General features: G+C 35.9%; 2 protein-coding genes across 3 annotated transcripts; one reads left to right on the top strand and one right to left on the bottom strand.

The window, feature by feature from the left end:
* Positions 1-577: 577 nt before the first annotated feature.
* Positions 578-11,195, top strand: LOC107756604 (protein farnesyltransferase subunit beta-like). The gene is made up of 12 exons (XM_016573787.1): positions 578-890; positions 1,760-1,824; positions 3,968-4,040; positions 4,282-4,373; positions 6,499-6,645; positions 6,746-6,829; positions 7,155-7,241; positions 8,610-8,739; positions 9,107-9,239; positions 9,514-9,625; positions 10,597-10,711; positions 10,786-11,195. The coding sequence occupies exons 1-12, from the start codon at positions 792-794 to the stop codon at positions 10,906-10,908; spliced, it is 1,260 nt and encodes a 419-aa protein (XP_016429273.1). The 5' UTR covers positions 578-791; the 3' UTR covers positions 10,909-11,195.
* A 2,360-nt stretch (positions 11,196-13,555) lies between these two features.
* LOC107756603 (protein max) lies at positions 13,556-20,593 on the bottom strand. 2 transcript variants are annotated; one of them, XM_016573785.1, is made up of 4 exons: positions 20,407-20,593; positions 16,182-16,289; positions 14,476-14,614; positions 13,556-14,311 (listed from the first exon to the last, which is right to left on the bottom strand). In XM_016573785.1, the coding sequence occupies exons 1-4, from the start codon at positions 20,440-20,442 to the stop codon at positions 14,124-14,126; spliced, it is 471 nt and encodes a 156-aa protein (XP_016429271.1). In that variant the 5' UTR covers positions 20,443-20,593; the 3' UTR covers positions 13,556-14,123. The 2 variants fall into 2 exon arrangements, with proteins under 2 accessions (XP_016429271.1, XP_016429272.1); XM_016573786.1 differs by having other exon boundaries at positions 14,476-14,599.
* Positions 20,594-23,700: the final 3,107 nt, after the last annotated feature.

The raw sequence follows: 23,700 nt of genomic DNA, 5'->3' as shown, positions 1-23,700 counted from the left end.
TAAATGAGCAGAAATGCTCCCCAAACAGTTTAAAGTATTCTGATTGATTGGTGTAATTGGTTAAATTTAAGTATTTGACATTAAATACAACACAGATAAAATAAGGTAATTATAAAAAATCCCCTTACAAATGTAAAAAAATAAATAAATAATTGATTTGGACTGCAGTACCCATTTCAACACTAGCTGTCAATATTACATATCGGTTACACGCGCAAGAAAAGAAAAAACACCTATACATAAGCAAAATAAATAAACAAAAAAAATTATAATTCATCATGATTACAACAAATATATAAATCTGAAAATAATACATTAATGCTATGTAAGGATTTTTTTTATTTAAATGCAGTCATATTACAGCCAATGACAGTAGTCATTTCCATCATATAGTATAGAAAAAATTGAATATAGACTATAATATGTAGAAAATGAGAATATACAGTAAAAAAAAAAAGCAATGCACGGACGTTATGTAAAACGTCATGCGTATTGCGTCATGCAATCTTTTTTTTAACCGTTTCATTGAAACGAGCTTCTTTGAGAATTGCAGAACGTCCCATCATTTTTACCGCATTATGTGCCTTCAGGCTTTCCGTACTTGAGCTGTAAGTCACTTGACTCCATTGAGGAAACCCCTCCCACACTGTCTTGACACTTGCTCTGCTGCAAAGCTGCTCCCTAATGCACTAATAAGCTAGTCTGCCAACCGCCAATAAACAGTAGAAGAAGAAGAAGAAGAAGAAAGCTGCTCCCTTTCTATTACAGTGCATGTGTTTTCAAAACTCATCATGGAAGAGGCGTCTCCTCCTCTGCGATGCTTTAGTGAATCACACTCCTCTGAGCTTTTCAGCGATGACGGCGTGCAAACGGTGACCTCGAGAGAACAGGTGAGCTTAACTCTTAGTATTAGTTAGCTAATTGGTATTAGCGCGAAGCTAACTGTCTATTATGTGTGGTTCTGTGATTCATCACTTTGCTGAGGGATACAGTAACGTTAGTGCTTACTGAGAATCATGCTGGGTATAATTATTCTAATGCCACTGCATTCAGCTCAACTAGTACTTATTCCTCTAGTTTTTTGCACTTCTGTAAATAGTATAGGTAACGTTAGGTTTATTTAAAGGGATAGTTTACCATAAATTGAATTTTTGTCAACATTTACTCGGCCCTTAATGTTGTGAACACAAAAAGGTGTGTAAATGATGACAAACTTTTCATTTCTGAGTGAACGTCTATAAACGTTGGAGAATCTGCTCATACTTCACTGGTTTATGTCATGTTGCACTGTAGTGTATGACCTGCATTATTATATGGCTGGTTGACAGTTAACCATGAGAAGTTATTAAGTGAAAGGTGATATATACGTGTGTATTTAGAAATAATAATTTTAGCAAACAAGGCATAGAAAACGTATAGTTCACTGTGGTATTTTCAGTTTCCTTTATTTTAAAAATAAAGTGTGACTGTTATAGTTCTGAATTTTATAAAAAATCAAGCACTTGAAATTCCAGTGTGCACTATTAAGTCATACTATGATTTTCAAAATAAAAATACATAAGACAATATTTTTGTGGCTTTGTATGACACATTGAAAACGAGATGTAATGTCAGCCACCCATATATACAGCATATAGGCATTATCAGCCACAGTGCATCTTTCTGTCTGCATGTCATTTGGCTTGTTATCACATTTTCTATTTGGTTATCTCACTTCCACATTTTTTTTTGTTGTTTCCTGTTTTATCATTATATTTAGAGAAAAGTTGAACGCAGTATTCAAGAGGTGTACAGTGTTTACCAGCAAATTCACACCTCATCACAGTAAGTAAAGTTTAGCCTTCTCTGGCCATTAACACAAAGCAGGATCTCCACAATATTGATATACCAGTTCATTGAGCTTCAGTGTGCTGCATGTGGACAGCAATCACTGTTATTCTGTAAAAGTACATATTTTGTTCATGAAAATGTCTTTGGCAGTAAAACCAACATTAGATTGTCCTCTGCTTGTGTCTGCTATGTATGTTTTGTAGGCAGTCTTTTCATTGTTATTATTTTGCAGCATCACAGCATATGCAGGAAACAATAAATAATATACTTAAGAAATTTGCCTCTGGTAGGGCTGGGCGATATACCTCAAATTTGATATCTCTGTGTTTTTGCATTTGCTATAGAATAATTAAAAAGTTGATTTTCTTCTGTTTCCCGATACAAAAGAAAACATGATTTGGATAGGACAGCTATTGTTTCTAAGCACTTTCAAAATGTTTAGTGCAAAAACACAGTTTAAAAAAATGTATACCTAGTGAGCACTTTTTTTCTTTTTATTCAGTTAACACATGTAAATCTAACAGTATGTAAAAAGAGTGCAAAATGGGTACAAAAAAATAATTCACACATAATTTACATTGTTTGCATATTTTACACTGTGCAACTGGGATAAATTATGCAAGTGTGTCACAAGTTTTTAGCTAGGAATACAAGTCTATCGACGGTTTGTGGTTTAAGAGATGCTCAGTGGCATGACATTATGTTCCCACTGGCACTAAAAACTTTCCGATTGGGGAACTAGTTGCTAGAACATATAAGCACTTTTTGGCTAGTTTGCAGGAGGAGTGACATTTGTTGCCGTCTTTAGCACATTAATCTTGTTTTCGACAATATTCGATGTCACGAAATATTGATTATTCAATTATCGCGATAACATCTCTAATATTCAATGTATATATTATATATTGCCCAGCCCTAGCCTCTAGTACATCTAATTTTCACCTCCTTCCACCACAGCAGAGGTCTGTGCATTTCAGAACTTACTTCTATACTCAGAACACTTGTACCTGTAGATGAAATGAGAAACCCAGATGTGGTTAAACTGATGTAATCAGACTGCCAGACAAAGGTTGTGTAACCCTAAACATTTGGAAGAGATGCTGTAGTAGCACATCAGCTGTTCTGCCGCATATCCAGATGGTACTTTTTGCCTCTGTTGTCAAATTTACAACTTTTCTCATTTTACACTCCAGTGAGGAAACTGTGCAAAAACACATTTGTAAGCACTGTGCTTACCGTTTATTGCATGTAATAATATGATTATCACAATATGTTCTTGTAGTGTTGTAAATGGCAAATAATTTTTACAAAATTAGTACGTATACACAGCTGTTGAAAAGTGTGGGGTCAGTAAGACTTTTTGAAAGAAATTAATACAGTTATTCAGCATGGATGCATTAAATTGCTCAAAAGTGACAGTAAAGACATTTATAATGTTACGAAAGAGATTTGTAAAGCAAATAAATGCTGTTCTTTTGAACTTTCAACTGAAGCATTAATTCACATGAAACTTGCCTGTTGAAGGTTATACGTCACTCTGATCAGTTTGTCACAAATGTAATGACTGTGCTTTCTGTGGCCCAATAGAGAGCAGCATAGGAGAGAGAGAACAGGGGTTAATGATCTGTTCTCTCAGCTGACGTACCCTCAAATTAGGCATGCCCCAGCACCTCTGTGGCCAGCGCTGAAGTCAAGTGTACTGTGTGTAGGCTGTTCTGACTCACGGACTCGGGGGCTTTGTAGAAAACGAAGCGTTTGAGAGAGGCGGGGCATAGAGGACCTACAATAATGTACAGTATTTGAAAAATAATGTGTTTTTTGAACATTAAAGCATGTCAACATATTCTGTTACACCAAATACACAAAATAATGATCTTTAAAATAGCATCATATGACCCCTTTAACACTGCCACTTCCTTTGATGGGGATAATTGGAGGATGTCAGCTCAGTTGTTGAACTTACTTTGTACAAATAAGTTGTTGCCTTGTACTAAGCTATTATAAATCTTGATGACAATACAAATTGATCACATGACTATGAATAGAGTAATATTTTTTGTTAAAAAATGATTTATAGTTTGTAGTAGCTAGATTCTAATAAGATGATTAAATGGATGATTCTACCCTATTTTTTCAGGCCCACGTTACTGAGGGAACAACACTATCATTATCTGAAGAAAGGTTTACGCCATCTCTCTGATGCATATGAGGTAAACAGTGTCTTTTGAAAAAACTCAGAGCAGTGTTGTTGTAGTATCACTGATATACTATTATAGTTTTTGCTAACATTTTGAGTTAGATTTTATTTTTATATTTTCTGTGGTTTTTAATGTCTTTATAATACGTCTTTATAATATGTTTTTATTAAGTTTTAGTTTTTAAATTTAGTTTGAGTTATTTTAGTACTTCAACGGGTAATGGGTGCTGAATCTGCATGTTATTTGGCTTCAGTGTTTGGATGCCAGCCGGCCTTGGCTCTGCTACTGGATCCTGCACAGTCTGGAGCTACTAGAGGAGCCTGTGCCGGCAGCAGTTGCCTCAGAGTGAGTACCAGCCCTTCTCTGCGATTCAGAGTACATGTGGCAGTGAGACACATGCTTGGGTCCCCTTACCCATTTACTATCCCCTTACCCCCTTACTATCCTGGTCTTAACGTGACCACTACAGATAAAGTCAAAGTTGCATTACATTAGTAGCTATGACACAGATGCATTCTTTCTCCACGCAGACTATGCTTAGATCGCTTTATAACTGCCTGGTTGAAGACATCTTAGGTGGTTATGACTTTCAAACAGGCAGAAATAACTGTAACACAGACTGTGACTGTAACACAGAGGTAAATTCATTAGAAGAGTCTTTTTGTAGTCATAATTTTGCTATGATTGTTACTGCATTCTTTAGTGTTTTTAATGCTTTTTCTGAAAGCGATAATTTAGTCAATTTTAATAAATTTTATACAGCATTAATAGCAAATTTGACTTTAATAGCAAAGTCAAATTAGAGACTGGAATATATTTAGGGAATTATATTTACATTATTTCATTTAAGAGATTGTGTTTGATATAAGAGATTTTTTTTCAAATCTGTTGATATCTGTCAATATTGCATTTCTAATTGAGCATGTTTATTTAGCATATTTTTACATTTAGATTATCTTAAAAACACTAGTAATTTAATAACACTTTTAAAATTAATCTTGAGCAAATCTCAAACTGAATATCCTTTTTTTTTTGGTGTGATGCTTACATTCACTTGCAGCATGTAAAATGATTCATTTTATTTTTTTGTTATTTATTTTTAATGTAATTAGACAAGATAATATAGAATTTCAATATCTGTCATTTGTCTGCTATCAATGAAAGCATGAAAATAATGTTTTAAAATAAAGGTGCTTCCCTAATAATTTTAGGATATGGCTTTTTGCTTAAATTCTAAAGTGCCCCTATTATGCCATTTTTAAGGTTCCTAATATTGTTTTGGGAGTCTCCTTCAACAGGTTTACATGCATGCAAGGTCAAAAATTGCTTTCGTTTTCTCAAAATATGCATTTAATATCACCTCATTTTCCAACGATTCTCAAATGATTCGTTCGAAGGAGCTCTAAGATTCAGTCTTTTGCCATAGTTGTATATTTTGAATGCTCGACTGAAAATATAAACATTTATTATTTATCATACTTACAGGTTGTGATTCAGTGGAGACAGCTGGTCCAAATAAACTGGGAACTGAACCATCTTTCAAAAGCAAGCGTTTTGTGAAACTCGCATAGAACTCCCAGAGATTAGAGAAGCAGTCATCAGTAAAATTATGGGAACACAAAAAAAGATTGGGGTTGTACTACTGTGAATTTTAACCACTGATTCTTTGCAGCCTCATCTTTCGGAAGTGAAAATTAAACAAATTTACACAGCATAGGACACAGCGTCTTCTCGACATGTTGAGATGTTAACCACACGAACAAGCTATAGTGTTCGCAGCTGACCAATGTAGAACATAGGCGGGCATTATGCAAATGTGTTACGTGACGTGTAGCCGTTACGGAAGTGGGATTCAAATTACTGACGACGACTCGTTTAGACTGTTCTGAGCCGTTTCTTTCTTTTGGGAGACAATAACTGGCCCCACTTTATATTAAGTGGCCTTAACTACTATGTACTTGCATCAAAAATTAAGTACAATGTACTTATTATGTTCATATTGTATTGCAAAACACTTTTGCTGCTATTGAGGTGGGATACGGATAAGGTTAGGGACAGGTTTGTTGGTATGGGTAGGATTAAGGGTGGGTTAAGGTGTAAGGGATGGGTCAACTGTGTAATTATAAATGTAATTACAGAAATTAATTAAAGACGTAATTACATGCAGGTATTTTTAAAATATAAGTACAATGTAAAAACATGTATGTACACAATAAGTGCATTGTACCAAATTATTAATTTAAATGTAAGTACATAGTTGTTAAGGCCACTTAATATAAAGTGGGTCCCAATAACTTCATTTATCATGCACTTTCAGCTTTACAACTTTGCAGATCGGTTACATTCACTACATTACACACTGCATAAAAGGCAATATTCGAAATGGCATAACAGGGGCACTTTAAGTTCCTATGACATTTATATGCCTGAATGTCGTAAATATATCACAATGTTAACTGTTGTCTGCTAGCGTGTGTCAGTTTCTGGCCAGATGTCAGAGTCCGACAGGTGGGTTCAGTGGAGGTCCGTGTCAACACGCTCACCTGGCTCCCACCTACGCAGCTGTAAATGCCCTTTGCATCCTGGGCACAGAAGAGGCCTACAAAGTCATCAACAGGTTTCACATTTGCTTTGTATTATCACTTGCTTACCTACAGATGTTGCATTGATCATATTACCATGGAAACTCAATCTTTTTCCCCCCCCTCCCCCATCAGAGAGAAGCTTCTGGATTTCCTCTACTCTGTGAAGCAGCCAGATGGCTCCTTTGTGATGCATGTGGGCGGGGAGGTGGATGTCAGGTGAGTTCTGTCACTGTTGTTCCAGAATACCCTGAAGCATCTTCACAACATCCATACATCTCTCTATTCCCCATGTTCTGATGTTAAAAGCATTTTTCAAGAGTGACCTTTTACTGTTCCCAACAGACAGATTAGTGCTAGAAAATGCTTAATGTTCACCATAGGTCAGCGCTAAACAAAGAAAGTCACTTTGAAAACTAATTGGATCCTACAGACTTTTAGTCTTATTCTTAGTCTTATGTAGCTTGTGGTTATTAACATGCATAGATGGTGATCATTGTCTGCCTGTTGACTCATGGTTGCTTTTGTGTGTCTAATCTGATAGGAGTGCATATTGTGCAGCTTCTGTGGCTTCACTCACCAATATAATCACCCCCACCCTGTTTGATGGGACGCACAATTGGATTCTCAGGTAACTACTTCCACATTCTATTTCAAAACATGCCAATTCAGTTACATTCAGATTATAATTGAATGTCCAGTTTTAAATAATACTAGGCAACGTTTTTATTCAGAAAATATTTGAATGGACATTTTTAAAAAGAATTCTCCTGGGACGATTTAAAAATTTTTGTCATGCATTAAGCTGAAAGACTCTATATAATTGTTCTTATTACTTTTGTTCTTGTTATTATTTTTATTATATGTATGTTTTTGTATATTTGTACATAGTTATTTATTTATATATATAATTTTCAAACAAAACTGTTATATAATTGTTTTGAAATGATGTATATGACTGAATTGTGAAATTGAAATGTTTCCTCTTGCCATGAATATATCCACTGCTGCTGACATGGCGTTAAATCATAAATAAATAAATAATACATTCAGATTATCCTAGCCAACATTTCATAGTGGAGCCAATGTAGGCATGTTATGGGCTTGAAGTAATGAGCTTGTCCATGAGTTATATGTCGGCCCTATCTGAATTAGCCCCCGTTAGATTATATGTGTGATTCCGATTGGCTGATTCAAATATAGGCTCAACATGAAACCTGTGGAACAACCCATTTGGTGCCCAAATCTTGTCTATATCATGCTATTCACCCATATAACATGGTTGAACAGAAAAACTAATTCTGAATTTTTAGGAAAAACATTTTAATATCAATAAAAATGATTTATTTATTACACCTTAAAGGGCCATTCACTATGGAAGGATATTCCGGAATATTTTCAAAAGGAATTGCAAACTGTATTTTCAATTGCGTTTTACATATGTGGATGCATAAATTGTGACATAATCCAAACACAATTGCAGATCTTGCATGACCGTCTGCGTTTTCGCTTTCGCGAATGCACATTGACTGTCAAATTTCGAATGGAAAAGCCAAGTTCATTTGCAAATGTATTACCCATGTCTTGCGAGTAATGAGCCTGTCATATTTAAATAGTAATATTAATTACCACGTCTGCTTTTTCACTCTCTCTGTGTCACGCATGTAACCTGCCAAAACTCAACCGGAATCGCAATTTCTTTAGCATTTGAATTTTCGATGCCTTCCACGGAAACCTGTTAATCAGTGTCAGGAGTGGGACTAAACTATGGGGCGTGTTTGTATCAGGAGGTGACGACACTCAGACGATTGTTTTTACAAGTTGAGTTCAACTTGTAAAAAAATCTTTTTTTTTCTCATTCCACTGCCCTGTGTTTCACGTTTTAAACACAAAAGCGTGTTCCGTCCTTAAATGAATTAAATCTCAGACACGGCACACAGAATGACATAATTCTTTGACCGATAAATACTGCGATGTTGTGCTTTCCTTCGGCCTTCAGCTGTCAGAACTGGGAGGGCGGTTTAGGTGGAGTACCAGGACTTGAAGCACATGGCGGCTATACCTTCTGTGGTACTGCTGCCCTGGTCATACTGGGCAAAGAACATATGCTGGATCTCAAAACCTTGTTAGTAAGTATCTTGCCTTGTTTTCCCTTTGCTACAGTTCCATCTTTTACTTAACCTGACTCTTCCTGTCCATTAGAGTGAATAAACTGAGGTTTATGAGATGCATTAAAGGTCAGTTGCGTGTATCCTGAACATTGGTGGAGAAGTGCCTCATTACCGGTTCCTCTGGGACACTAAACATGCATTGTGCTGCAATGTTGTACATGCTTAGATCAGCAGATCTCCAGGGTCTTTGGCAGATGTTGACCTAAACAGTCCCAGTGCACAGACAGATTTGTCTTACCGATAAGGCAGCAGCACTAATGATCTTCCTATGCTGATACTTGTAAACCTGTAAATTGGAGGATTTTCTCTCTTTTTCCTTCATTAGCGCTGGGTAACCAGTAGACAAATGCGTTTTGAAGGTGGTTTTCAGGGCCGCTGTAACAAGCTGGTGGATGGGTGTTACTCCTTCTGGCAAGCAGGGCTATTACCGTTACTCCACAGGGCTCTTTTTAAAGAAGGTGAGCAGTCATCCTAGAAAAACAACAACAACACTTTTGCTTATATATGAAACATTTAGCGGTAATCGAGTGATTAAAATACTACAAGGTTCATAAGGTTATAGTTTTCATACATTCCTTTACTTTTTCACATTTTTGTCTGTTTTTTCTGATGTATGTCATTCATTTACTTTTTCTTTTTTGTCTTCATTTAAACCCAACATGGATATAAAACACATGAGGTCTAGTGTCAGATTTGGTAGATTAACCTATGAAAATATTACTGTGTGTGTAGGAGACTCAACGCTGAGCGTGAGTAGCTGGATGTTTGAGAGAAAGGCTCTGCAGGAATACATCCTTCTCTGCTGCCAGAATCCTGGTGGAGGCCTTCTGGACAAACCGGGCAAGTGAGTACAGCTCTTCCACTGCACACCCACAAATACATACATAGATAATACAGTCTATAAGCTTGCATTAATGTGTACCGGTAATGTGTCAAATTAAATGTCAGATTATCAAACTTTTTGACATGAAGGCCCCCCATTGTCACCAAACAATATTTGAAGGCCCCATGACCTTTCCAGTTTTTTGTGATTTACTGGATAAGATTTTTTAAAAATATTTTTTACTCACAATTTCTACCCATTAAAGTATCTTAAAGCTTGGCATAACTTGAAAAATATTCATAAAATGTAAATTTAATACATTTAAAAATCACAAAGTTGTTTATTGTATTTTAATGCTTGTTTTGTCTTATTTTAAATCATTTTTTCGTATATCATTTTGAGGCCCTCTTAGAACTTGTGGGCCCTGACCCCCTGGTTTAGAATCACTGAAATAAGGTATATACTAGTTTTTTGTTTTTTTCTTGGGGGAGAAAATGTATTGATGAAGTTTAGATAATTATATACTTACACTGAATATTTAATTCATTTCCAACCAAAAAAAGTAATGTACATTTTTATCATGATGAATATGCATTTTCTAGTTCTACTCCGCTCTAAAACATTTCATCAGCTAGATAATGCTCATCTAGAATTTGTGTGGAGCAAAACTTTCTGTAGTGATGTCAAATTTGTGATTGAATCATTCTTTTGAAACGATTCTTTTCAATGAATCACAAACAGGATTTTTAATGATTTGTAAATATCCTTTTTCCAGTAACGAACAAAACCACAAACATCTAGCTGGAAAGGTCATGGAAAAACCATTGGCCTCTTGTAGGTCATTACATCTGTATTTTTAACTTTGTGGATCAAACTAAAATAAAATGTGAACTTTAAGATCTGAAAAATACAAAACCAATTTTTTGGTCCTTTTACTAAATTATGAAGACCAAACCAGACTTTCATAATCGATCAGCATTGATTCCCCACAGGTCTAGAGATTTCTACCACACGTGCTACTGTCTGAGTGGACTCTCGATAGCACAGCATTTCGGAAACAAAGACCTCCATAACGAGCTGATCCTCGGTCGGGACGAGAACAGACTGGTGAGAGATACTGAAAACTCAGTTGAGATGAATGTACTAATATAGCTAAATGTTTTCATATTTCTTCCATCCAGGCACCAACTCATCCAGTTTACAACATCTGCCCAGAGAAGGTCGCCCAAGCGATTGAACATTTCCACCGGTTGCCTGTTCCAGTTCAGACAGAATCTACACCAAGTACAATGGACCAGTCATAGACTTTTCCTCTTTTTCTATTCTAAACGTATTTTGGGGGTTTGAGCTAGCTTGACCTAACGCAGAGGCATCTTCTGTAAATGCTGTAGCCAAACGTCCTTTGCTGGTCTGTACAGCATCTACAGATGGGGAAACACTCTGAGGGTCTGATCTACTACAGCTTCAGCATGGGGTTATGGGTTTTAGCCAGGGAAAACAGTAGAGACTGACTAGGCGAGGTGTTTTTCATGCACCAGTTGTTGATTGATATTTTATTGCACATACCAGCTTATTTTGGGCTTTGGTAAATGTTTCCCAGAGTGCACCACCAACTCATCCAGTTTACAACATCTGCCCAGAGAAGGTCGCCCAAGCGATTGAACATTTCCATCAGTTACCTGTTCCAGTTCAGACGGGACCTACACCAAGTGCAATGGACCAGTCATAGACTTTTCCTTTTTCTATTAGAAACATATTTTGAGGGTTTGAGCTAGCTTGACCTAAGGCAGAGGCATCTTCTGTAAATGCTGTAGCCAAACGTCCTTTGCTGGTCTGTACAGCATCTACAGATGGGGAAACACTCTGAGGGTCTGATCTACTACAGCTTCAGCATGGGGTTATGGGTTTTAGCCAGGGAAAACAGTAGAGACTGACTAGGCGAGGTGTTTTTCATGCACCAGTTGTTGATTGATATTTTATTGCACATACCAGCTTATTTTGGGCTTTGGTAAATGTTTCCCAGAGTGCACGTGGCAGTAGGTTCTGGACAGAAATAAAGACTTGGATGGAAGTTTTCTGGTTGGTGTATTATGGATGATCTATACTCACTGTAGGCAGTCCATCATTTGACTTTAATTTCTGTCATCTCTAATTAATGCGTGCTGTTTGACGGTACGATTGAAACGAATATGGTAACTGCCGAATATGTAAATATAGTTTGGCTACTCAGCCATGAGTACAGTGTTTACATTTTGTAATCTTTGGGTGCAATTTAAAAATATAATCTGTGCTGTTTAATGAGCTTTTTAAACTGTATTCAATAATTCAGTCATCAAGCTTTAATCTTAATGTGCTGGTATGACGTATCAAAACAGAATGGCATTTTATCAGAGCACATTAAAGGAACAGTTCATCCAAAAATGAAAGTTCTGTCATTATTTACTCACTCTCATGTCTTTCCAAACCTGTATGACTTTATTTCTTTAGTGGAACACAAAAGGAGAAGCTTGGATAAATGTGGACACTTCAGTTTTCAGAACAAAAATAGCAAAAATCAACATTGTTAATCCATAAAATTTGTCCTCACCCAAGTTTATTCAAATAGTTTGAGTGCATCTCCTGATGTGTATGTATGAATGTGCGTAAGTATGAATGACATTTGAGAACTACGATGGAGGGGAATTAATTCAATGGATTTTTTACTTGTTGCTCACACGAAGCTTCACACATATGGTTTAGAAGACTTGGATTAAAGCACACATAATATAATACAGAACAATTTTATGGTGCTTTTGTTTTCAGTTTTTGAGTTTCGCATCTAAGCTTATTTAAAAAAATCTAGCAAAGTCATACAGGTTTGAAGACATGAGTGAGTAAATGATCAAATAAAATAAGTCATAAAATAGTGTAGTATAAAACAGCAACCATATTTTTTTCCTTTGCGATGACTTAAAATAAGACAAAAGCATTAAAATAAGCTAAAATAATTTTTATTCACCCCCCCAACTTTTTTTCTTCTTCTGAAGAGCCAGGGTTCCCACTGTCTGATATATAATTTTTGAAAGTATGATTTTTAGACCTGAAAAAGGTCATGTATAAAAATGGAGATTTCATTATATTAATTTACATTTTATGAATATGCATTATTATAGTTATGCCAAGCTCAAAAATATTTTATCTGGTAAAAATAGGAAGTAAAATATATTTTTAAAAACCCTTTCCTCAATCCTTAACCATTAAATCACAAACATCTTAAAGTTACAGTGACTTTTTGTTGTGGACAACTGGGACATTGGAGTAAAAAATATATAGAGAACCAAAGGAACCACGCAGCATATGTAAAGGATAAAATAGTTTTATTTATATTCTCATTGTAAAGGTAGGCCTCAACTTGCAAGACAACTGTTGGCAGTATGTACAACATACCTGTAATTTCCATGGAATGGAATCAGACCTACTCAGTTTACTAATGTACTAAGTGGAAAATATGGTAAAAGATACACGCGCGCACACACACTCATGTCTCCTAGACACTCAAAATGCAACTTTTGCAGTGTGCAGCAGTTTCCGATGAACATTTAGAACATTTACCTTTAAAAGTCACGACATGAATCTACTCTTTCAATATTGACTAGCTTTGTGGGGAGGAACATCATTTGCAACATGTATATTCCCAATATGGAGTGAAATACATGAAAAACAAGTTTGGGAGGCTCAGGTGACAGATGCAAAATATACGTTTTATCGCTTTTTACTTTAACCCCCCCTTTTTTTTTTTTAAAGAAACAAAATCTCTTTTTTCCCCCAACCTGTAAACTTTACATCAGGCTAAAACAACAAATACAACACAAGCTCAGCAGCCTTCCCATAAAGCATTTTTTTTTTTTTTTAAATAAGGGATTTTATCAATAACATCAAAATGCGTCACTCATCCCATAGGTCTAACAAGGGGTACATTGACAGATGCTTCAAAAACATTCCTTTATGGAAAAGTAACATATTTAGAAAGGCAAACCACTCGGGACAATTCAGCTAAGGGTAAGTTCTAAGCAGGCTTTAAGATATTCAATATATATATATATATATATATTTTAGCAGTGCTAGGAGCTGTACGCCTCATTCACCCCTTTGGATTTCCATCTGGAGGGATTGCAGACAAGGGTACAAAAAAAAAACATAATTAGCATCAAGTCCTTAAGTTGCAAAGCTGCCTCATTTTGGGTTTAAATCATCGTTTGTTGTTGCGTGTGCCAGGACACAAGATGGACGAACAGAGTCGGAGAGGGAGGGAGAGTAAAAACAAGTTGTTTTCCGTGAGTGTTCTTCCCGTAACAGTCTCTCTTGTAAACCTGGCGGAGGTTTCTTCAGGTGTGGAATCGAGGGTTGACATTCACTGAAAGATTGATCAAAATGGTTTGGGGCGATTGAGGTACACAAAATACAACAAGAAACAGGCCATTGCTGTGACTCTCCCTCCCCTTGGAGGAGAACTTTGTGGAGCAGGCTGAGGATCCGCTGTTTAGCTGTCCTCCCCGCGATGCTTCTTCCGGGAACGCTGTTCCTCCGGCTCAGACTCCGAGCTCGAGTCGGAACCACCGTCGAAGGCCGATACAGCGCTGCCCTTGGGGTTGGTGTACAGGCTGCTGTCTGAAGAGGAGTAGTTGGCCTGCAGCTGCGTGGTCCCCTTGACTTTCTCCAGTGCCCGTACTGGAAATTAAAAACAGGATGACACATTCTTCATTTTTTGCCTAAAATCATATGTTGTATGATGATGCACTACAACAGCCAAATTAGACTTCTGCACAGAAACCTACTGGCACAGATCGGCATGACCAGACGACAAAAGTGAGGAGTAACGTAGCGTCACCCACCTTGTTGCTCCAGCAGAGCGTTCTGTCTCTTCAGGTCGTCGATGTCCTGCTGGTGTGTGTGGTTTTTCCGTCGCATGTACTGGATGTACTCTGTGGCTTTGTCTAGGATTTGCGCTCGGGATGCCTGTTTGATAGATTGCTGTCAGCAACAAATTAAAAACTAGAATTTGACGCAAGGAATGTAGTTACATTGCACACATATGAACCCCAAACCAATTCAAACAACCCAAATAAGAACACAAATAGCTTAAAGGGGTGGTTGATCAGCTTTTTTTGAAAGCTTGATTGTTTATGGTGTGCAGTGTAATGTGTTCATGCTTCGTTTAAAAAAAAAAAAACACATTATTTTCACATATTTTACCTTTATTCTACACCGCTGTTTCCATTCTTGTCAAAACGGTCTGTTGAGTTCCTGGTTCTATGAAGCCCCTCACTCAGAAATACGCAATGGGCTCTGATTGGTTAACGGGCTCTGTGTCTTTGTGATTCGCTAACCACCTAGTGCATGTTGTGCGGAAACGTCACGCCCCCTTACCATTACAGGTAGTTGCGTGTTCCCGGGGGCGGGGTTTATGTAAACATCAGGGTTAGTGGTGTCACAAATCCAGGAAGAAGCTCGTTGTAGTCCCTACTAGCCGTTTTTTGTAGTCCTTAAACAGATTTCTTTGAAAGAAAATCTCTCTCTTTGCATTGAACTCTGAGCGTCGTAACTTTGCAGACATTGTTTATGCTCTAACAGCAACATTACACACAAACTAAAGTTCAAAAAGAGAAATCATAATCAACCACCCCTTTAAAAACCGCCTACTTAAAAAGCTACACATTTGGATAATTCTGGTCGATACTGATATAAGCCAAAAATGTTCATGTTATGACCAATAACTGGCTGAAAACTCAATATGTCTATTAATCATGCTTTCAAAGATTACTAAGTGAGCGTTAGATGGTGACAACAAGCCATAAATTCACTAGAGAAATAGTAAAATGATTAGGGAAGCATTAATTATTTTGTTATGACTAATAACCAATAAATGTCTGATATTAAATTTCTATACTATTTAACCCAAATTAATTAAAAATAAAACATTTAACTATAATCAATTGTTTTAAATGCTACAAATGTATTTAGGCATCACAACATTATAATGTAGTGTGAAAAACATTCATTTTGAGATTAGCTAAATGCTACATTTAACAGAGAGATTAAATTATTTATTTACCTTTGCCGTCATCTAACACTAACTTACTATAAATGTAAAAACAGAGCAAAAATAAATATCCAATATTAAGCGTTACCAATAAATAATAAAACATACATCAGCCAATAACCAATATGGTACCACCATATTGTGCATCCCCAGTCATGTGACTAGAAATATAGTTCTATCATAAAGGTCAAAAATGATTTCTACTACATTCTTGAACATTCTATTTCAGATATGAAACACAAGAGGAAGGAGAAGGCTTCCTGGCACCACGCCTATACTTGGATCACATCAGTCAGTCTGGACCCACTCTGCTCCCAATTCTCATTACGCTTTTCATTCACACCTCGACATGGAAATCCCATGCCAATCATCTCATGATAACATTTAAAGTCATCACATTCAGTGTAACAGCTGAGATTTCATTAACAAAAAGCACACAAAACAAACATCCTTTATGTCTACTTGTGTTCTGCATGGTTTTACGTGACATTCACCAACCTTTTCCCCTTGCAAGGCGGGAACGGAATCCCGAAGGCTGTGAAAGCTGTCTTTGATGTGGTCCCTACGTTTGCGCTCCAGCGCATTGTGATGTGCCCGTTTGTCTGCCTGCAATGAGAGAATCACAGCGGCTTCAGCCTCTTCGCTGGTCATGGTGCCATTGGCTAATAGTGCGAGTTATAAGAAAACACTTACAGTTTAACTAGCAAACCATGTAGTAATACAGACCTTTAAATCTCAACAAAAACTAAGTGATCATGACAATCTAAAAAAATTTGACTTGTAATAGAGAAGGTGCATATGTTTTTTTTTTTTTTTGCAGCTTATTCTCGTGGACTATGTTTGTTTGTTGCTAATTTTTTTAGAATTTCCTTTAGTTAATTTAAGACATACTAATTTATTGACTTATCTGCTTTTATAGGACAAAGACTGCAATTGTACTATCCCTCAAACAACACGGCCACTGGAGTCCAATGTCACTGGGCTTGGCCAAGACACTGTTATTACATAAAAGCACAGCTGTAAAACCTGTTTCGAATCCAGCGACTCATTAACAAGTGCCCTTTTTGCATTCCTTGGAAAAAGAAGCAAAACGAAAGCAGTTATCCGAATGTTGAAGTGCCACCGGGCAGCACAAAGACATTCCAGGGTCTATGCTGCACCTGGAAGAGCTACGTGTGGCCATAGTGTTACTGGCAGATACAGTCTGTCTGCCTAATGTCTAGAAGGGTACGCTGTACACTGCCAATGTCAGGATTTAATTACATGCACGTGAAGTGGCCAAGTGCTCAACATGACAAGGGCTATTCTGCACTCAAGTATAGTGAAAACTATGCATGTGGTTTCTCCACAATTCTATCATAAAAAGAACAATGTCTCCACTAAATTAAAGGTATAAAGGGCTGTAACTTACATAAAAGAAAGCAAAATGATAAGTACAATTGTAGAGAAAAGCTTTCTTGGAATATTGTCTACAACATGCCTTCCTGTTGTCCTATGATCTCAACATCCTGATAAGAAAAACTATTTCCTCCCAGCACAAAAAGAAGTGGGAGATAGCAGGACTTTGGGGACACTGCAGACATCGTGTCTCCAGTCTACCCAATGAAAACTCAAGGCTAGTAAAAACAAGCCTGCTTTTTGTGATGAGTGCTATTTTAAACATCTTGCTATGAACTCCATTGACACACCTTTCACACTGACCAGTCACTACTTAAAGTGATAGCTCACTAAAAAAATAAAGCTTTTGACATCATTTACTGACCCTCATGTCATTCCAAATCTGTATGACTTTCAAGTGTGGAACACAAAACATGTTTTTTTTTTTTTATTCATTCAATGAAAGTCAGTGAGGACCAATGTCATTTTGGACTGCATTAACTTCCATCGTATGGATAAAAGCAGTTGAAACATTCTTCAGAATATCTTCTTTTTGTTTGAAAGCCATGCAGGTTTGGAACGACATGAATGTGAGTAAATGACGACAGTTACGTCTATCCCTTTAACATCAAAACAGGTTGGGAAGTCAAAAAATAACACTATTGTACAGTTAAAGTCAATTATCTAGTCTCAAGCCCATTTTCTAGTTAAACAGAGCAGCCCAAGTACAAGCTGAGCAAACAGTTCACTGGTTTAACAGACTGTGGTCCCATCTCCACAAAATCCCAAGAAATTTCCAAATGCACGGAAAGCTATACTGTATTAATTTCAAAGTGACATTAGGAGATGATCAGGCTTTTTTAGTTTTTGAAAATGCCCAAGTTCACATTGTAATCCAATTTATTATTTTATACCGTTTCTGAGAGACATTTAAATGTTAACTTGGTCACATAATTTAAATGAAGCACTCAGCCATGTAGTTTTAAATTGATTTAGGGGATAAACTACTCTATGCCACCACTGCACTTCTACACTACATTTTTCTTTAAAGATTCATGTTTGTTAGCAATACTCGTTAAGCAGCAGGTTCACGCACTTGTTCAGGCCTCTGGGTTATTATGATGTATAATGGTAAAAACAAAAGCATTGTGCTTTAATAAAAGGACAATCACAAATGCATAGAAATGTAAGGTGTGAAAGCCTGAGAAATCAACTGCCTTAGAACCTCACTGCCCAGACTGGAAATTTTAGTTAATTTAAAGTGATAGTTCACAAAAAAAAATGTAAATTGCATCATCAAAACCTTCATGTTGTTTCAAATCTGTATGACTTTAATACAGAATATAGAACATTTAATACAGAATATTAGGGACTGATAGATCTTCATCTTCATTGCATCTTTTCTCATTTTTTGCATTTCACAGAAGAAAAAAAAATCATACAGATTTGGAACAACATGATTGTAAATAAATAATGACAGAATTTATTTTGGAGATAACAATACCTTTAATATTTACATGTAATAATGTTCCCAATTAGTTCATATACATTCTACATATGTATGTATGTATGTGTGTGTGCATATATATATATATATATATATATATATATACAGTATAAAAAAAATACTGGGTCTGGGTTTCGTGATCCTGGTTCACGTGCCTTAATCCGTGCAGGGCTTTTCAGAAGGTCAGCGCGCGACATTAGTCTATTTCAGAGTGACAGTATGAGATTAATACACAACGTTTTGCTCAAAATTTACTCTACTGTGACCTAATGCAAATATTGTATATAATAAACTGACGCATAAATGTATTATGAGACAGAACGCAGAAGTTTACCATTACCGCAATGTGGGAATTATGATCACGCAATATTGCCTGAGGGATCGGCAGAGAGTCATTAAGAAATGATGGTTCTATTCCATTTAAAGAAATATGAGGTAAACGTGTGAATACATAATGTGCACACTTTTGGCGTAAAAGTTTGTATGTTGTGCAGTGAAGCACTGATCAAATGGAAGCAAACACGATTGAATATGCACAGGTTTGTCTCTCGTTATTCTATTCAAAATATCATTAACTCCCGATTGATTTTGCATTCCTGGCAGAAATAAGAACTATTAGTGTCATTGTAACCAAGTATTATCATAAATAGCGGTCAAATATCGAAGCTAATCTCAAGGTCAAATCAGAGTACTTATTGTAAAAATGTTTCTGTAACAGCTGCAAATAATAATCTATATATTTATAGCTCCACTGTGGTTTGATATATATTTTTAAGGGGAAAAAAAAAAAAACTTATTTTTATAAACATCCCCCCTCTGGTTTGTTTGCACCCTGTGTATATATATATATATATATATATATGTGTGTGTGTGTGTGTGTGTGTATGTTAATTTTATTATATTTTTTTCCTCTTTTCTATCACTGTTTTGGTAATAATAATAATGCTTTGGTAATGCGAAACAAAAATGACTGAAAATTGAAAAGGAGGATGTTCCATAGGTCGAGGATTCATATTTAATGTTGCTTATTTATTCATACACAGTCTAATCTAACAAAAACAAGATCTCATTTGGGTGAAATGCATACATTACAAGGGCTCACCCTGTTGACGTATTCACATCGTTCAACTAATGCGCAATATACACTGCTAGCGTCGCGCACTCGCAGTGTAGATGCGGCTCGCTATAAGCCCAGCGCTCGCGTCCCTCCCTCCCTCCTGCAGCAAGTGCCCTGCTGTCGAGCACTGAGCTCCCTGAACAGACTCAAAACAAGCAGACTGTGTGCTCCTCTGCTCGTGCTCATTCAATCCACCACATCTACCCCTTTTTAGGCTTGATTCTATCTTGTTTTGTCGTCCACTGATGCAAATTAGTTACGGCCGTTCAGTACCTAACGTTACCCGGAAATAAATTGTAGCTAATCTCAAAAAGAGAAGCAATTTTCGGCATTAAACGCTAAACTGGGTTAATTGCTCCGCTTATTACGCACCACAGAGTGAAATCTCGGTGATTCTTCCTGTAAGAAAACAGAACAGAAAAGTACAATTGTAGCTACAGCTGTAAGAGAGATACTTAACGTTAACTGGCTATTGATGGATGCAATGCACTGTCTTAGTACATAGAATCGCTAATGTAAATATATGGAGACAAGCATAAACTCGACCCCCGTGTTTAATTGCTCATCTGGCTTGATATTCTCATTTAACTGGCTGGAAAATGATTTCAAACGCTAGGATGGCTAACAGGCTAGCCTCATATTGAGGCTCAAGTATCGAAAACACAAGAGGTTTCGTTCTCATACATGCAGAGTAACTTACAAACAATAATAACTATACTTACATCACTGTCGACCTCGATATCATCGTTGTCGCTCATTCTTCGGCGAAGATAGATAGATCTACACGAAATGTTGTTTTGAAAACAACATGAAATGGGGCCCAAATCAAATGAACAAACAGGAGAGATACACTGCTTACACGAAACGAGATCAACGGACTCTCCACACGTGACTTGCCTACACACGGACATTTACATTGATTACAGCGCAAGGTATTATGGGATTTGTTGTTTTTTAGAACTAAAAGGTTGGGCGATGTAACAGCGAATCTATTGTGTACAACTACAACACCCAGTCAGCAGTTCTGAGATGCGTCTCTACTTCAAGTCGAAGGAAAGCTCTTTTAATGAGAATGCTTCATGGTAATTGTAGTTTATTTTTTGTCGTGTTACAAGCAAGACACGTGGAAAGTGCTCAGTGCTGTTTGTGACTAATATGGTGATTACTAATACTACAAATATTTGTGAGTAATACTACACGTTAAATATTTAAAGCATTGTTAATATTATTATTTTATTATTTTTATTAGATCAATAACAATACAAACCACAGATGTATATACTATTATATAGAATAGATGAATAGGGGTTACAGTTTAAAACAACAACAATAATCTAAAAAACTTAATTCCTACACATCTATTCAGTTACCATTCTGAAATAGTAGCTTTGATTTCTTTATTAATATATTTTACATAAACAAAGCAAGTTGTAAAAACACTATTTGTCATTTCTTTAACTAATCATGAGGTTCAGAAAATAAATTAGCAGATTAAAAAAGAGCAAATATCAACTACGTGTCCAGAGGTCAATGAAAAATGCGCTGACAATTCTTTACAAAATCTCTGAAAGTAACAACAACATTGTTTTTGCTGTTAGGGCTGTGATTGTCTATTTAATTAAAAAGTTAAATAGTTTTTAACTTTGAAATTATAAGGGAAATGTCTAAATAATGTTGTCCATAGTCTGACATACTATAAAAATGCATTTGTTGCCAATAAAAAATACACTTTGTTTAATGACCAAAAAGACCACAAATCTTATCACATACATGTAAAATACCTATGTATGGTAGGTATAGGTAAATCAAATGGCATATTTTAATATTTCATGAGACCAAAGAACTTTTATATATCTTTTGGTGATATGATTTAAAATTTCTATAAATCAACAGTCAATAAAACTCAACTGTCAAACTTCCTAAAAGCAAGAGAGATAGTGTTTTTTCCCCTCTCTCCACAAAATAGTGCTACAGATAAGGAGCTTAAACAGCGGATTATATGAGCTGCTGGATCAGTAAAAGGGTAAAAACAAGCACATATTTGTGTTCACTCCCCCACAAGGTCAGAGTACCAAATAGGGGGACTCGTGCAAACACAAAAATACTGTCACTCACCCTTTAATTCACCCTATACCCGAACAAAAAGGACCCTTTAAATAAGATAGTCAGAATGAAAAAAAAAGATACATTTTTGCACTCCCAAATGTCTGATTTCTAGTACTGGCTGTGGAGAAGGAAACAGACTACAGGAGACAGAAGCCGGGATGAAGAGTGACCGCCCAAAAAGCAGTGTTGTCTATGTGGCAGCTTGCAACTATGAGCTGAGACAATCTGCGTGACCCACCAGCACCCTTCCCCCATAACTCCTCAGGGGGGCTCTGCTTCACTGCAGGATTAAAATCTCCCACCCTGTTCCCTTTCTGAGAAATGCAATGCCGGTGTATGTATATAAATTCACACGTTATATCAGTCAAATACAAAAATATGTGTACTGTCATAACAGTGCACAATGTAATAAGTACCATTATGTTAGATAAAAGCTTGCAATTATTAAAAAAAATGATAACATGGATAATGTTAGTCATTCAATTTTGTTGGACCATTAACAATAGTTGCACTTTTCAGATAATTTTCTGTTTCAAACACATATAATGTTTATAATGTATTTAATATTCAACACTAGATGGCAATGTAATTATTCTTTATGAGAGCAATCTATTCAGATTAAGATTATGTTCAGTTGTTTAAAAAACATTTGACTAATCCAAATTTGTTAGTAGTGTTATTTAAAATAATATAGTGTAGTAATGCATTAAAATATTTAACTGATCTTGATTCATTAGTAGTACTGTTGATAATTGCTTAATTACTAGTGCTGTGTAATATAATATATAATATAATACATTAAAAAATGTATCTAACTGATTTTGATTCATTAGTGGCACTGCTACTGATAATAATGTATATTTTACTTGATTCATTAGTAGTGTTGAATAGAACAGAATAGAATATTTTTTATTACTGATCGGAAATACAATGTAACAACTTATTTGTCTTGCATAATGTACGATGTATTTAATATTCAACACTAGATGGCAATGTAATTATTCTTTATGAGAGCAATCTATTCAGATTAAGATTATGTTCAGTTGTTTAAAAAACATTTGACTAAAATTAATTTGTTAGTAGTGTTATTTAAAATAATATAGTGTAGTAATGCATTAAAATATTTAACTGATCTTGATTCATTAGTAGTACTGTTGATAATTGCTTAATTACTAGTGCTGTGTAATATAATATATAATATAATACATAAAAAAATGTATCTAACTGATTTTGATTCATTAGTGGCACTGCTACTGATAATAATGTATTTTTTACTTGATTCATTAGTAGTGTTGAATAGAACAGAATAGAATATTTTTTATTACTGATCGGAAATACAATGTAACAACTTATTTGTCTTGCATAATGTACGTGTTAAAAATTCAAAACTCTCATGGCTCTAATAATTTATAGCTCAAATAGTAGAGCAAACACCTCGATCTAAAAAATCCTGGGTTATTTTTTCAACCCAAATGCTGGGTTGAGCCTTTTTGGTCATTTTTTCAGTGTTTGGGTAGTTTCGTAACGGCATATTTGCATCCTCTTCAGGAGATGTTTACTGTTTGTTTATGGGCAGGTTATGGAGTCAGTCACAGCATATGAGTGAAATGCAGGGTGGCGGTCTGAAGTTAGCAGTTCCCCACCGAACACGATTCCAGCTCGGGCACGAGAACCAGCGGCGTTTCTTTGGAAATAGGCTAACAGAGACTGATCGATTACACGTGAATTACTTCTAAATGTTTAATTTTTACTTCTAATGTTTACTAAACAAGTTTAAATATAGGCAATATGTATGGTCTACATATTAAAAATTATATAAAATATGCTATACTGGAAATATGATATGAAGGAAGTTATAATGCAAACCAGTGGTTGTGTGGAGTATTTTACAAAGGTTTAGATGATTCAAG

This window comes from Sinocyclocheilus rhinocerous, unplaced genomic scaffold, assembly GCF_001515625.1.
Source record: "Sinocyclocheilus rhinocerous isolate Xijiao unplaced genomic scaffold, SAMN03320098_v1.1 scaffold683, whole genome shotgun sequence".
Lineage (NCBI taxonomy): Eukaryota > Metazoa > Chordata > Actinopteri > Cypriniformes > Cyprinidae > Sinocyclocheilus > Sinocyclocheilus rhinocerous.
This window is presented reverse-complemented; position numbering and strand designations above follow the sequence as displayed.